At 40.9% G+C, this 16,396-nt stretch overlaps 1 protein-coding gene and 1 long non-coding RNA gene across 5 annotated transcripts; both read left to right on the plus strand.

Moving 5' to 3' along the window:
• The first annotated feature begins 1,346 nt into the window (after positions 1-1,346).
• Positions 1,347-9,600, plus strand: LOC139573580 (metalloreductase STEAP4-like). 4 transcript variants are annotated; one of them, XM_071397205.1, is made up of 11 exons: positions 1,347-1,586; positions 1,710-1,955; positions 2,121-2,228; positions 2,500-2,570; positions 2,678-2,765; positions 4,022-4,300; positions 4,390-4,484; positions 4,589-4,699; positions 4,801-4,843; positions 5,804-5,968; positions 9,086-9,600. In XM_071397205.1, the coding sequence occupies exons 2-11, from the start codon at positions 1,737-1,739 to the stop codon at positions 9,347-9,349; spliced, it is 1,443 nt and encodes a 480-aa protein (XP_071253306.1). In that variant the 5' UTR covers positions 1,347-1,586; positions 1,710-1,736; the 3' UTR covers positions 9,350-9,600. The 4 variants fall into 4 exon arrangements, with proteins under 4 accessions (XP_071253306.1, XP_071253305.1, XP_071253304.1 ...); XM_071397204.1 differs by having other exon boundaries at positions 1,348-1,586; positions 1,735-1,955; XM_071397203.1 differs by having other exon boundaries at positions 1,578-1,651; positions 1,735-1,955.
• A 5,091-nt stretch (positions 9,601-14,691) lies between these two features.
• LOC139572482 (uncharacterized) lies at positions 14,692-15,740 on the plus strand. The gene is made up of 3 exons (XR_011674427.1): positions 14,692-14,743; positions 14,914-14,971; positions 15,254-15,740. It is a non-coding gene; the product is annotated as an uncharacterized lncRNA (long non-coding RNA).
• The last annotated feature ends 656 nt before the right edge of the window (positions 15,741-16,396 follow it).

A 16,396-nucleotide genomic window follows, 5' to 3' on the forward strand; every position in this document is an offset into this window, starting at 1 on the left:
TGTAGATGATTAAAGAAGCATTTTTAAGCCTTGAGACAATTGAGACATGGATTGTGTGTGTGTGCTATTCAGGGTGTGAATGGGCAAGATGAAAGATTTAAGCAAACTTGAGACAACTGTGGGAAGCATTGGAGTTAACATGGGCCAGCATCCCTATGGAATTCTTTCAACACCTTGTAGAGTCCATGCCCTGACGAATTGAGGCTGTTGTGACGACCTTCCCACTCTGTCTGCCGTATTCGCTCTTTGTTCTTGTTTCCTTATTAGGATGCCGGTGGGCGGAGTTGGGAGGGTCGTCAGCTACATGGGAAACACCTGGGCCCGCTGTGTCATAGGATAAATACACCACTTCCCCATTCATGGAAGAGACTCTCTCCATGCAGACACCTTTACAGATTTTGTTGTGTATCTTGGTGATTTTTGGTTGTTTGCTTTAGCACCTTTCAACACCCTGCATTATCACATTTTGCATGCAAAACACTCACTTACACTACTGATTACTGATTACACACACCATTGTATATTGTACTTAGTTAATAAATATATTTTGTTATTCCTTATCTCCACGTTGTCTCCCTTTTGTTACGGGCTTTGAGCCAGTTCGTGACACTGTTCAGTGAGCAAAAGGTGTTCCTAATGTTTTGTACACTCAGTGTATATGTATATAATGGTGTGCATAGACAGTATGTGAATAGGAAAGGTGTGTACAGCAGTAGTTGTATAAGATGAGCGAATGGGTGGGGTGACTGTAAACTAGACCCAGTCTAAAGCTTGGGTTCACTAATTCTACTGTGCTCTGACCCCACCTCAAGCATTTAGATTTTTCTTGCTTTCATGAAACCAGTATTTCAAGACACTGTTCATGGTGATGTGACACAGTTCTTCTGGTATTTCATATTCTGGGATTTTTGGAGTTACAAGCATATTGTTGCACGCAATGGAATGTTGTCACATCTTTGAACAAAAGCTATCTGAGGTAAGGTAGTATTACAACAAACCAAAGTGCATCTGCTGTTGTGTTATTGTCATTAACTGTGAAAGGACCTGTGCTCGTATGCCATTTAGTAAACTCCTGTTGCAAAATACATACTGTTTGAAATATGTATTTAATGTTGATATTTCTGCATGATAGAGCACAGACTATTCCACTTATGTAGCCATCCTGCTTCCCAGAAACCACTGGCCTGTCCTCAGAGACACTACAGAGTGAGTGCCATGGGCTGTCATACACACACACACACACACACAAACACAAACACACACAAGCAAAAACACACCGCTTCTCTTCCAACAAAGTTTCCAGCTTGGCAGAGAGACTAATCCCTTCCCTCAGACCAGGAGCCCAGACACAAATAGAGACTCAGTCTGTAGTATCTCAGTCAGTCAGTCAGGACTTTAATCTGGATAACTCAGAGGAGCTGCTCCAACTCTGAAGACTATTGTTTTGGGACATGTAATGCAGAGAACATTTCATTGCAGTTCAACTACAGTAAGTTGTCCTATCATTGATTGACAGTGCTCTGTCTGGACAGTACTGTAACTCCATCTAGAGGAGGTGTCTGCTGAAGAACTTGGCGAAGTGAAAGGTACGTTCATCCTGTGAGCTCCATTTATGTGAATGTACTTATTCTGTGATTGAAACTTCAGGAAGGTATTTTAAACTCTTTGGGCTTTTTGACACTTTCTGTTGATTCTATCTACAACTCAAGGTGATCTTTGCCTGTCTCTGTTCAGGCATGACGGGTCAGGAGAGGAGTGAGGAGAAGAGTGAGTGTGTGTCCCTGTCTCCGATGATGGAAACTGTCCCTGCCCTACCTGAGAGTGAGAGGGTGTGTGTGTTTGGGACGGGGGACCTGGGGCGCTCTCTGGGCCTGCGTCTGCTGCAGGCGGGGTACGGTGTGGTGTTCGGCAGCCGACGGCCCCACAGCAGCAGCCGCCTACCCCACGGAGCACAGGTACAAAATAAAGTAGATCTGGTTTTATGTGGTGATATGTTAAATGTGGATATGTGTTTTTACCGTGTTGTAAATGTATTTCAATATATTTTTTTATGTTTGAGGGAGTATATGTAAATATACTGTACTTGTGTTTCTGTGTGTATGTTGATGATGTATATGCAGGTCCTGGGCCATGCTGCAGCTGCCCAGTCAGCCCATCTGATCTTCATCGCTGTCCAGAGAGAACACTACGACTTCCTGGTACCACTGGCCAATCAGCTTAAGGGGAAGGTAGCATATATGTATTATTACTTCTGCTATATGTATTAATGTCTGTTTTGTCAGTATGTAACTGTATATTTGGCTAACATAATGTATGTCCCAGCATATTTAGCCAATATATTCTGTGTCCCAGTGTATTTAGCCAATATATTCTCTGTCCCAGTGTATTTAGCCAATATATTCTATGTCCCAGTGTATTTAGCCAATAGAATGTATATTCCAGTGTACTTTGCAAATATATTGTATGAATCAGTGTATTTGATGCCATGTTGAATTGCAGGTGTTGGTGGACCTCAGTAACAACCTGAGGAAGAATCAGTACCCAGAGGCCAACGCAGAGTACCTGCAAAGGTGAGAGCTATACAGTATATGCTGTTATTATGTGTATGTTTTTTTGTTAACTAGGGATGTTTTTATATGTTGATATAATGTAAATGTGGTTACATGTACCTGAACAGTCTGGTCCCTGGAGCTGAGGTGGTTAAAGGCTTCAACACCCTGTCTGCCTGGAGTCTGCAGAATGGACCTTCAGATGCCAACAGACAGGTACACACCGAGGTTCAAGCCATGCCCATGAAACCAATTGGCTACTAGATTCAAGTCTATATACTGTACACTTCATGACCAAAAGTATGTGGACACCTGCTCATCGAACATCTCATTCCAAAATTATGGGCATTAATATGGAGTTGGTCTACCCTTTGCTGCCATAACAGCCTCCACTCTTCTGGGAAGGCTTTCCACAAGATGTTGAAACATTGCTGCAGGGACTTACTTTCATTCAGCCACAATAGCTTTAGTGAGGTTGAGCACTGATGTTGGACGTTTAGGCCTGGCTTGCAGTCGGCGTTACAAATTATCCCAAAGGTGTTCAATGGGGTTGAGGTCAGGGCTCTGTGCAGGCCAGTCAAGTTCTTCCACACCAATCTCGGTAAACCATTTCTGTATGGACCTTGCTTTGTGCACAGGGGCATTATCATGCTGAAACAGCAAAGGGCCTTCCCCAAACTGTTTCCATAATGTTGGAAGCACAGAATCATCTAGAATGTCATTGTATGCTGTAGCGTTAGCACGAACCATGAAAACATCCCCAGACCATTATTCCTCCTCTACCGAACTTGACTGAGGGACTTTACAGATAATTGTATGTGTGTGGTACAGAGATGAGGTAGTCATTCAAAAATCATGTTAAACATTATTATTGCACAGAGAGTGAGTTCATGCAACTTATTATGTGATTTGTTAAGCACATTTTTACTCCTAAACTTGTTAACGTTTGCCATAATTTCTTGACTCAACACATTTTAGCTTATCATTTTGTATATATTTTTTTAAATTTCTAAAAACATAATTCCACTTTGACATTATGGGGTATTGTGTGTAGGCCAGTGACACATAATTTCAATTTAATCCATGACAAATGCAGGTTGTAACATAACAAAATGGGGAGAGAAAGTCAAGGGGTGGAATACTTTTTGAAGGCACTGTACATTTTGACTGTCAGCATGTTGATTTGAGGGGTGGCCAGTCCTCTTCTGGCTGTGCCGGGTGGAGATTATAACAGAACATGGTCAAATAATAATAATCACAGAAGGTTATCGAGGGTGTAGCAAGTCAGCACCTCAGGAGTAAATGTCAGTTGGCTTTTCATAGCCGATCATTAAGAGTATCTCTACCGCTTTTTGGAGCATACAATAAATGTCAGTGTTTGAATGATTTATTTTGTGCAGGCATTTTTGCTCATCTTTATCAAGGGCGTCACTGATTTCGGACCCCACTGTATGTGCATAAATATATGTTAGGTGTATATCTGCGGGGAAAGTGTGGAGGCCAAGCAGGTGGTGATAGCGGTAGCAACCAAGCTGGGTCTCAGTGCCCTGGACCGGGGCTTTCTCTCAGTGGCCCGGGAGCTGGAGGACTTCCCCCTACAGCTGTTCCCCCAGTGGAGGCTCCCCCTGCGCATCGCCATTGGCCTCAGCGCTGCCTTCTTCTTCTACCTGCTGATCAGATATGTCATCTATGCATACGTCACCCAGGGCGACGACATCTCCTTCAGAATCATGGTCTCACTGGCCAACCAGGTACTGGCCACAGGCCCTCTGAATGGTTGTGTTCTGTTTGTTTCTGTGTGTGTTACCAGCTGTTCAAGATGTGTGTGTGTTCTCTCCAGGTGTGTCCCATCGTGTCTCTGATCATGCTGTCTCTCTGTTACCTGCCTGGTGTCCTGGCTTCCATCCTGCAGCTCTACAGAGGCACCAAGTACAGGTCAGATCTTTGTGTGTATGTGTGTGTTTGCATGCATGTATGTTCACACGAGGTTGCATATGTATTTATGTTGATTATAAGTGTTTATGTATGTTTAACATCAGGCGCTTCCCTGATTGGCTGGATCGCTGGATGCTGTGCAGGAAACAGCTGGGTCTACTGTCGCTGGGGTTCGCCTTTCTGCACGTGCTCTATACACTGATCATACCCATACGGTCAGTGGAGCATACACTCAAATGCACACGCATGCACACACACACAGTGGCATGTATCTTCCTTTAGTTTTTAGTAAAGAAAGTATTGATTTTGTTCTCAGGTACTCTGTGATGTTCTGGGTCACTGAACACACTGTCTCTCTGGTAAGAACTGTACGCCAAATTAAACACTTTCAAAACAGTGAACATTGAATAGACAAAATTGTGTACAGATGTAGAATCTTCATTTGACCACTCTGTTGTCGCTGAGAATTACTCTGCGCCGCAGGATTTACATAAATTCACACTAATACATGGTTACATTAAAGACATTCTCCTGAACCTTTGTATACTTTTTAGCTAGTAGTTCTGAAAGTAGCACTCACGAGCCAAAAGTGGTCCCCAAAAACGTCTACTATGTCACATTTGTTTAGATATGTGCACCACGTCATTGGTTTCTCTCTCTCTCTCTGCTGTGGGCACTGAGCCGTTGGGCCCACCCTGCAACCTCATTGGATGATGCTGGGCAGGCCTCTTGCTAGCTGTCACTCAAATGTGAGGGGCTGAAGCTCTTTGGCTAAAACTTGAATTGCTAAGGGGCTGGCCCATATGGGGGAAATGTAGGGAAAATGGCGTTGTACAGACAGCTTCAAGAAAACAGTCGCTTTCAAACTAAGTATTTCGTGACTAATTGTGATAAGAAAGTAATTTTGCTCATTGATTTATGAATGTATGAACTACACATTGAGACATCCAGCCTAAAGCAGGAGGTTTCAAAAACACAGAAGTTCCAGAGCATGTCTTAACAGTGTTGCACTTTTCAGGTAGCCTAATTTTGGCTAGCTAATAGCCTAGCCACCAATCAAGTAACATTACATTGGCGGAAAAGTGTAAATGGACAAAACATTCAAATCCTGTTGCTGCAGGATTATTTTGCTGTGACACAATACTGGTCATATTAAGATCATACATCTGTACATTGGACACACACCTACAGTATATAGCAGGATTCAGGCACTGGTTTTGATTATACTGGATTACGCCACTTCCTTGCTCTCACGCTTCCTCTTTCTCACATTGTTTCTCTTCTCTTTCTTGCTCTCTCTCTCTGTCTCTCTCCCCCAGATCAGAGAGAACAGGACCACAATGTTTGATACCACAACGGCCTGGCATGACGACTCCTACTTGTCCCTGGGAATTCTGGGATTTGGCCTGTACGTCCTATTGGGAATCACATCTCTTCCCTCCGTCAGTAACGTTCTCAGCTGGAGGGAGTTTAGCTTCATACAGGTGGGATCACCAGGACCGGTCACACTGAATGTTTAGGCCAGACACACTTACGAGGCACTTATTTTCTGACCATTTTTAATAGCGGTGGGGTTATCGATACAGTTAAATATCGCAATATTATTTTGGACTATATTATATTGATACTTTGACTCCAAGTATTGATTTGTAACCGCCCCCCCTTTTCTTGTTGCTAGGAAGCGTTAGCTAGCGCTAGTCGGCTGTATCGCTGGTATTTTTCATCCTATAGATTGTTCTCCATCTTCTTTTTAAATAGTGAGACAATGTTTTCAGCCCTTTTATTTCCATGACTGATAACGTTTTCTCATGCTCTCTTGTCTCTCTGCAGCAGACATATAGTGAACAATATGTCAACATCAAATCGCAATAAAATCGATGTATCGAATCATAATACACATAGAATCGTGAGAATTGCAATACCTATTGTATCGCACCTAAGTATCGTGATAATATCGTATCGTGAGGTCCCTGGCAATTACCAGCCCTAATTTGTACACTTATCTCCTTCGGTGTTTCCCCTATTAGCGTATTCATGCGGTGTGCAGAGCCAACATCCAGGCCAGAATGCAATAGAACTCCAGGAAAGTAATCTGATTTTCAGCAGACAAGCCAGAGGTTATGTGCTGGGGATAATAAGGAGAAACTCCGGCTCATTCTCTAATTCATTAATTCCCCTCAAATTGGTGCAGTGATTTAAATGTTAAGTTATTCATCAGATATAATTTAGGAGGAATATATTAGAACAGGCCAGGAGAATTCACCTAGAGATGTATGTGCAGGGGCATCATCTGCCCCCAAAAGTTGAGGGGGCACAAATTACAGTGTCTGAGGATGGCTTGGTGATGGTCCGGACTGGGGGTCTGAAGTTGGAGAACTTGGCATTTTTCAAACATCTGAAACAGATATTTTCTGTAATCTGGAACCATAAATCATTATACTTAATTATATGTAAAATATATCTAAGCATACCTCTTGAGCTGTCTGACTGGTGAGTCTTTTTTTAAAGAAACAAAATGTGAAACCTTGCCAGCAGGTGTGCCAGCTATGATAGTTAGACAAGCTAGCTACACTAACTTGATTGATAGCCTGAAATAACTTATTGGGAACCTAAAATTGCTAGGTGGCTAGTAGTATTACAGAGAAACTATATTATTAAAAATGCTTAAACAGGACAAATCTGTGGTGTGCATATTGGCCCGACGTGTGTGTGTGTGTCAAGGTAGGCCAGAGGTCTGCAGAGGTGTGGACTCGAGTCACATGACTTGGACTCGAGTCAGACTCGAGTCACAAATATGATGACTTGCAACTCGACTTTGACTTTAACACCAATGACTCGTGACTTAACTTGGACTTGAGCCTTTTGACTCGACCTGACTTGATACCCTCCCCAAGACCAAATATTAAAAATGATGCTATTAGAAAAAGTGTGCAGCGCAACAACTCTTCATTTAACAGATAACTATTTGGACATCAGCCAACACAAATTTTGCCAGCTGATAAAAAGTTGCGCGTTTCAAGGCAGAGGAACGTCGGCAGGTGAATTCAGATGGAGCCCTTGGAAAGATGATACCCAACATTATTATTTTTGGATATAAAGACTTCGCTGTATCAACAAAAAACAGATTGCAACTTGCAAAACATGCGGGAAGAAAATTACATACGGGGGCGCAACAACTTCCAACTTTGTTGGGACTTTCTAATGGCAACCCATGTATTTCCATGGAAAGTAATAAATATATATATTTTTAAAAGCATTCATGATTTGCGTAAATGTAATATACTAACTATTACTCTTGTTAAAAATTTGAAATGGTATTACATTTGGTGAAGAGCACATTATGACTTGTTTAGGACTCGAAACTCAAAGTTTAGGATTTGAGACTTGTCGGTCTTGACTTGGGACTTGACTTGGGACTTGACTTGGGACTTGAGTGCTAAGACTTGAGACTTACTTGTGACTTGTTAAACAATGACTTGGTCCGACCTCTGGAGGTCTGTCTCTGTGAAGGTCAGTCCCATATTTGATCATAGTTAAATTATACAACGATTGCCCCTTCGCTAAGCCACGCCCCCTTCATTACTTAGCAAACTTGGGCAACACTTTTCCAGGAAGTCCAACTCTCTGTTCAAACCACCATTGGAGAAAACCACTTAGGATGATCTTAAATTGTGTTTTAAAGTAACTGTCCAGTGAAAATCTCACTTTTAAAAGTTTATGTTCTGTTAACTCTTAACTAGATAAGGTTGTTGACTCATCCTATACCAGTATTTGTGGCCAAAGCATAAATTGGAGAAAAAACACTATCCAACGGAGCACTGCAATTGGTTGCCTAATATTCTGGGGTGAGGCTTAGCTAAGGGTCAATTAAGGGAGATTTATCTGGCCAGCCTGTTTCCGAAGTTTCTCCAGGCTTCTCCTTGCACAGCTCCAATGCCTAGAGTGTTATTAGCCTTATCTGGGATAAACGTGTGCATGTCCAATAGGCTATCCTAAAGCTAAACTATATATTTAAGAAAATTGTCAAAAGTGTGTGAGTTTGGGTGTGCTTGTGCGTGTTTCAGAGCCATGCACAGACCTTTGGGTGGGACGTGCTCAAAGTGAAAAAAGCCCCCCATAGAAAAGCATAGAGTAGACCTTTATTTTATGCAAATCCCACTAACGCCATTGTAAGCAAGCTTGTAGCCTACTGCTCAAAGAGAGGGCAATGAGGGGTGGGCTATCAGCTGATCATAGTGAATGTAGAAGGAGCTAGTTAGCTAGCTAGTTAGTTAGTTATTCTGTTGAAACAATCTAACTAGACTTTACCTGTGATTGGAGAATGTTCTGCTGCTAACATCAGCCTCAGGCCTACTGGGGGGCAGAATGGTGGGGAGGGGACATTTTCCCCCAAAAATGAGAAATTACCTAGTTTGATGGGCAATTAATTTAAATAGCAATAGAGAAAATATACAAATTCAAACAAGCCCTGGCATATGCAAGTTTATTTTGTCATAGGAGGGCAAAAGGGCAGGTGCTCAAACTTCCTTAGACCTCTATCTGTGCACGTGCCTGGCGTGTGTGTGTGGTTCATGTGTTTGTGTTATGTTCTCTCCCACCAGTCCAAGCTGGGTCACCTGACTCTGCTGTTGTGTACGGCGCACACCTACCTGTATGGCTGGAACAGATTCCTGAGTGCCTCCACCTACAAGTGGTACACCCCACCGGGCTACATGCTGTGTCTGGTGCTTCCCTCTGTGGTGCTGCTGCTCAAGCTGCTGCTCATCACCCCCTGTGTGGACCGAACCATCACCCGCATACGCCAGGGCTGGGAGAGGGGGGCAGATCAGAGGAACCCTAAAGACAGCCAACCACTGATACCTTAGAGGACACACACACACAGACACACACAAAATAACACCCTCAGTGTGATGACAGCTTTGTCTTCGAGGCATGAACTCTTGTTTCTTTGCTATTGTACCCTCAGAGGTTGGCTACCATTCAATCATCGTTTGCCATGTTTCTGGGATCAAAAACCAACAATAACATTTAATTGATATGCAGTCGTATTTCTTTTTGTATTACACTGTAAACATTGTTGCATGTAATGCATATATTTTCAACCGTATGTCAACCAGACACTAGTTTTCTCTCTTACGTAAAGAGAATGGTGAAAGCTCTCTCTCATATCCTCTCTTACTGTACATCCTCGCTCTTCTTTGACTGATTGTACAGTTATCCCCAGATGAAACACAGGTTTCAGAGACGTATAAAGGTTTTTCAATATATATTTTGTGTCTGTCTGATACATCTCCAGGGGCAGGTCAGACACATAAAAACACATCTATCAGTGTGATCAGAGTGTTATTATTTCCTCCAGAAAACAGACTCTCTGAAACCCAGCAACAGGCTTCCCTTTCATCACTAGATAGACAGAGTGGCCCACAGTGTCTTCTGTTATGGGGAGCACTTCCATTTGTGGTGGATATAGCTGGCTGTTTGTGTAGATGCCAATTATCTAAATACATAGATGAACTTTTAGGTGCATGCAGAAAGACATAATCCCAGAAACAGCTTGTACCAACATTAAAAACACAGGAACAATGTGGAAACAATGTTGATTCAACCAGTGTCTGACAAGTGGGATCTTTTGGAATAATTATTTTTATTTCATCAAGAAAAGAATTGGGTATATATTTTCCTTCACTCACTTACTTCATAAAATACTACACAAACAAAACATTGTATGAAATTCCATTAGCCTGTGTGCCTATTAGACTTTGGGAGAATTTAGTGATTTATTCATGAAAGAACAGTTCATGTGGCAAAAGTGACACACCATGACTGGTGACAGAGTAATTGTCTTCTTTCCTGTAGTTTTTGCCAGCGGAATTTCACCAAACCAGATCAGTAGCTAGGTTCACATCCAATTGGTGACAGGTTTTCATGCAAATATTCTAAAATACACATAAAAACAAAATTTGCATTTTCCCACCAGAGATGTTTCCATCAAATTAACTTGTGGGTAAAATGTTGTGCGTGATGATCTAGTCCACATAAAACAACTTCTGTGGTTAAATTCCTATGCACCAAATAAAAAATAGAAGGGGCAGTGTTTCCATTCCATTTTCAACTCTGCCGATATAACAGCTCGCAGATAAAGCTAGGGTATAGCCTACATGATGAGATTATTATGGACAGAAGAGTATTTGTTTTTGTCAAACGGCAGCCAAGCGCATCAATCATCATATTACCAGAATAAGATCCTCAACCCTTCTTGGAATGGAGCATCAAGCTCATCACCATGCACCTTCACCACCAGTTAGTTCATCATAACATATTTCATCTGTAGACTAATAAACTGCATGCTTTCCCTTAGTCGTAATGGGAGGACCACACACTATATCATTGTGTGACTCCATGTTTACTTCGATATGATGTTTATTATATCAATATTTGTGCATAAAGGCGTTTGTTTCCACTGTCATTTCTCGCATAATTTATTTTAGACTCAAAAAAAGATCCTACCTTGTCAAGCGTGTTTTGTCACATTTGGAAGGTTTACTGACAAATGTGCTGTTTCCATCAGGCCTGTCATGATATTTTTATCTGACAGTTTACTCGCATAAAAGGTTGGATGGAAATCTGGTTTATGAGGAAACTAAAAATGCACAGGTGAATAATGCAGGCTGTTTAAAATGGACGATACTGTTTAAATGTACCTTTTTATTTGTTTATGCTCAAAAAAGGTTCCACATTTTAAATGTTCTGTCGATTTGTTTGATTCCTTTTCTGTTGTTTTAGCCTCGTCTCCATTTCTTACATTGTATGCACTTGGTATAATGCTCTTTTTATGAATGTGTTTTGTGAGTGCTGGTAAAGTACTTAGGGCTGCAAGTTTATCAATGTTACATAAAAACTTGTGACTGCTATTGTTCACCTGGATCAAATAAATGTTTATATTGTTATGTTCTTCAATACATATATACAGTATTAATGAAAACCCTGATGTGAAATTCCCGGTTTAGGAATAATTTCTTGATGAAATAATAAAAAAATAAGATATATTCAAGTTCTAGTTGTCTATTATGCTGATGTTTCCTCATGTGTGACTGAATCAATATTTCTATGAGTAAGGTGAATAATAATACCTGTTTAGGTCAATAATGCCTGTCATGTTTCCTTTTTGTGTCATACAGTGGCTTGCGAAAGTATTCACCCCCTTGATATTTTTCCTATTTTGTTGCCTTACAACCTGAAATTAAAATATATTTTTTTTGGGGGGGGTTGTATCATTTGATTTACACAACATGCCTACCACTTTGAAGATGCAAAATATTTTTTATTGTGAAACAAACAAGAAATAAGACAAATAAACTGAAAACTTGGGTGTGCATAACTATTCACCCCCCCAATGTCAATACTTTGTAGAGCAACCATTTGCAGCAATTACAGCTGCAAGTCTCTTGGGGTATGTCTCCATCAGCTTGACACATCTAGCCACTGGGATTGTTTCCCATTCGTCAAGGCAAAGCTGCTCCAGCTCCTTCAAGTTGGATGGATTCCACTGGTGTACCGCAATCTTTAATCTTAATTGGATTGAGGTCTGGGCTTTGGCCATTTCAAGACATTTAAATGTTTCCCATTAAACCACTCGAGTGTTGCTTTAGCAGTATGCTTAAGGTCATTGTTCTGCTGGAAGGTGAACCTCCGTCCCAGTCTCAAATCTTTGGAAGACTGAAACAGGTTTCCCTCAATAATTTCCCTGTATTTAGCGCCATCCATCATTCCTTCAATTCTGACCAGTTTCCCATTCCCTGCCAATGGAAAAACATCCCCACAGCATGATGCTGCCACCACCATGCTTCATTGTGGGGATGGTGTTCTCGGGTGAAGAGAGATGTTGGGTTTGTGCCAGACATAGCATTTTCCTTGATGGCCAAAAAGCTACATTTTAGTCTCATCTGACCAGAGTACCTTCTTCCATATGTTTGGGGAGTCTCCCACATGCCTTTTAGTGAACACCAAACGTGTTTGCTTATTCTTTTCTTTAAACAATGGCTTTTTCTGGCCACTCTTCCATAAAGCCCAGCTCTGTGGAGTGTACGGCTTCAAGTGGTCCTATGGACAGATACTCCAATCTCCACTGTGGAGCTTTGCAGCTCCTTCAGGGTTATCTTTGCTCTTTGTTGCCTCTCTGATTAATGCCCTCCTTGCCTGGTCCGTGAGTTTTGGTGGGCGGCCCTCTCTTGGCAGGTTTGCTCCGTGGGATGTTCAAAATTTCGGATATTTTTTTATAATCCAACCCTGAACTGTACTTCTCCACAACTTTGTCCCTGGCCTGTTTGGAGAGCTCCTTGGTCTTCGTGGTGCCACTTGCTTGGTGGTGCCCCTTGCTTAGTGGTGTTTCAGACTCTGGGGCCTTTCAGAACAGGTGTATGTATACTCAGATCATGTGACACTTAGATTGCACACAGGTGGACTTTATTTAACTTCTCTGCGCTACGGATCCCTTTAGCGGGATCATTTTCCTAAACAACCGCTGAATTGCAGGGCGCAAAATATTACAAAAAATATTTATAATCATGCAATCACAACTGAAATATACCAAAACCGCTGTGTTTTGTTTGTTGTTTGTTGTTAATCCACCTATCGTGTCAGATTTTGAAAATATGCTTTGCAGCGAAAGCAATCCAAGCTTTTGTGAGTGTATCAATCAATGCTAGAACAGCTAGCCCCAAATTAGCATGGTCACGAAAGTCAGAAAAGCAATAAAATTAATCGCTTACCTTTGATAATCTTCGGATGTTTGGACTCACGAGACTCCCAGTTACACAATAAATGTTCTTTTTGTTCGATAAATATTACTTTTATAACAAATAAACGCCATTTGGGTTGTGCGTTATGTTGAGAAAACCACAGCCTCGTTCCGGTCCTGAAAGGCAGAAGAAAATTCCCAAGCGTATCAGATTCAAAAATATTACAAAAAATATTAATAATCATGCAATCACAAGTGATATATACCAAAACACAGCTTAGCTTGTTGTTAATCCACCTATCGTGTCAGATTTTGAAAATATGCTTTGCAGCGAAAGCATTCCAAGCTTTTGTGAGTGTATCAATCAATGATAGAACTGCTAGTCCCAAATTAGCATGGTCACGAAAGTCAGAAAAGCAATAAAATGAATCGCTTACCTTTGATAATCTTCGGATGTTTGCACTCACGAGACTCCCAGTTACACAATAAATGTTATTTTTGTTCGATAAATATTACTTTTATAACAAGAAAACGCCATTTGGGTTGCGCGGTATGTTCAGAAAACCAAAGCCTCGTTCCGTTTGACGAAAATTCCAAAAAGTATCCGTAATGTTCGTAGAAACATGTCAAATGTTTTTTATAATCAATCCTCAGGTTGTTTTTAACAAACATAATCGATAATATTTCAACCGTACCGTAACCTATTCAATAACAGAGAGAAAGAAAATGGAGAGCTACCCCTCTCGCGCGCAGGAACTAATCAAAGGACACCTGACTAGTTTTGAAAAATCTCGCAAATTTTTCTAAATAAAAGCCTGAAACTATGTCTAAAGCCTGGTCACAGCCTGAGGAAGCCATTGGAAAAGGAATCTGGTTGATACCCCATTAAATGGAAGAAAGACGGGCAAGGAAACACAGATTAAAAATAAAATAAAATCACTTCCGGGTTAGATTTCCTCAGGTTTTCGCCTGCAGAATCAGTATTGTTATACTCACAGACAATATTTTGACAGTTTTGGAAACTTTGGAGTGTTTTCTATCCTAATCTGTAAATTATATGCATATTCTACGATCTGGACCTGAGAAATAGTCTGTTTACTTTGGGAACGTTATTTAAAAAAAAATCTGACCCCTAGCGTCAAGAGGTTAACTAATTATGTGACTTCTGAAGGTAATTGGTTGCACCATATCTTATTTAGGGGCTTCATAGCAAAGGGGGTGAATACATATGCACAAACCACTTTTCTGTTTTTAATTTTTTATAATTTTTTGAAACAAGTAATTTTTTTCATTTCACTTCACCAATTTGGACTATTTTGTTTATGTCCATTACATGAAATCCAAATTAAAATCCATTTAAATTACAGGTTGTAATGCAACAAAATAGGAAAAACGCCAAGGGGGATGAATACTTTTGCAAGGCGCTGTAACCGCTGATGATATAAATGAATGAGGAAACAAGTAGAAGATAAGTATTCAGCTCCCTCACACACACCAACAAGGCACTCTGACAACCCACCAGGTAAGATCATGTGTTTTACAAATGTATGTTAAACCTGTTGCAATGCTAGTAACAGCACCTTGAATCTAACTAAAATGGTCTGCTCAGTAGCATACAGGGCAGATGTTTTTCATATGCATTAAAAAAGTTAATTTATTAAGACAAAATAACAGTTTTTTAATTCTTTCCAGATGGAGAAATTCCTACTATTACTTGTTGTGATTACAACATGCTGTGCTGTACCTCAAGGTAAGATAGTCACTGTGATAACTGCAATGAAATATGACAGTAAATAGTAGAAAGTAAAACTTATTCTGTTTTGACATGTTTAGCGGTTTTGGGTTTGGGTTTGCTCACTACAATTTAAACTTTTGCTACAGTGCACAATTCGCATCTGTTTATTTTCCCGAATGAAATGTAAGCTGAAAAATGCACATAGTCTTTTCTGCTTGTAAATAAAGCGTCCAACTTTGAAAAGAACAAGAACGCATTCCATTACAGAACACAACATGTTGTTGTTTCCTGTTTCAGGATCAGGATTGGTTCAGCGGGCGTTTCAACTAGCATTAGTCATTTGTAGGCCTGCTGACAGACGTCCACATTTGGGACTACGTGCTGTCTCCCTGTGAGATCCAGAGGAGCACCAACCACATGAACTTGACCACCGGCGACATACTCAACTGGAAGGCTTTGGACATCCAGACTAAAGGCAGAACAGGCAATCAGACTGTAACCATTATCACTCAAACAAATAATAATCAAGTGTCTATTATGCTATCTGGTAACTTTCCATAATTGTGTAAATTAAAAAGGCCATATCACTATATGTCTTTCAGCTGACAGTATACCATAAGAAACTGACAATGTAAATAAACTGTGTTGGTTGCGTGAATTAGCTGTCAGTGGTTGTATCATGCTAGGATAAATATAACCTTGTTACGGATGTCAGAGCTGCTCTAAGGCGTGAAATTAAACATTAGTGCGAAGGCAGGATGTAAGCCAGTGTGTTTCACAATGTTACTGGTGTTGTTACAACTTAATACCATCCTGAAGATATGCATTGATATCTAATTTTGTAGATCAGCATTCATTCATGCACTATACACACACGCACGCACACACGCACGCACGCACGCACGCACGCACGCACGCACGCACGCACACACACACACACACACACACACACACACACACACACACACACACACACACACACACACACACACACACACACACACACACACACACACACACACACACACACACACACATGTTGACGTTGAAATGGGGCTGGAATAGTGGAGGCAGCTCCTGTTTTCTTTGCGACTTGCGGTAACTGTCCGGGATTCTAAATCAATGATTGTTTAGTAGTCTGAAAATGTCAGAAACATTAACTTGCTTGACCATACTGTAGGTCATGTAACTGTTGTTACATGCAATATGCTTTGTGGACTTCACCGAACAGAGCGTGCTCTCCGGTTTTGTGATGAAAAAAATGTGTGGTTGAATTTATTCTGCCACTGTGTCTTCATATTGTCTCGGACTTAGGCCTATTTATCAACGTCCCAAGGCATATGAACTAACAGGTTATAGAGCAAACAACGTAATTATCACAACACATAGGTTGTAATATGGCAATTATTTACTGGCTTAAATCCCCAGTGATTTTACCGC

Source organism: Salvelinus alpinus, chromosome 4, assembly GCF_045679555.1.
Source record: "Salvelinus alpinus chromosome 4, SLU_Salpinus.1, whole genome shotgun sequence".
NCBI lineage: Eukaryota > Metazoa > Chordata > Actinopteri > Salmoniformes > Salmonidae > Salvelinus > Salvelinus alpinus.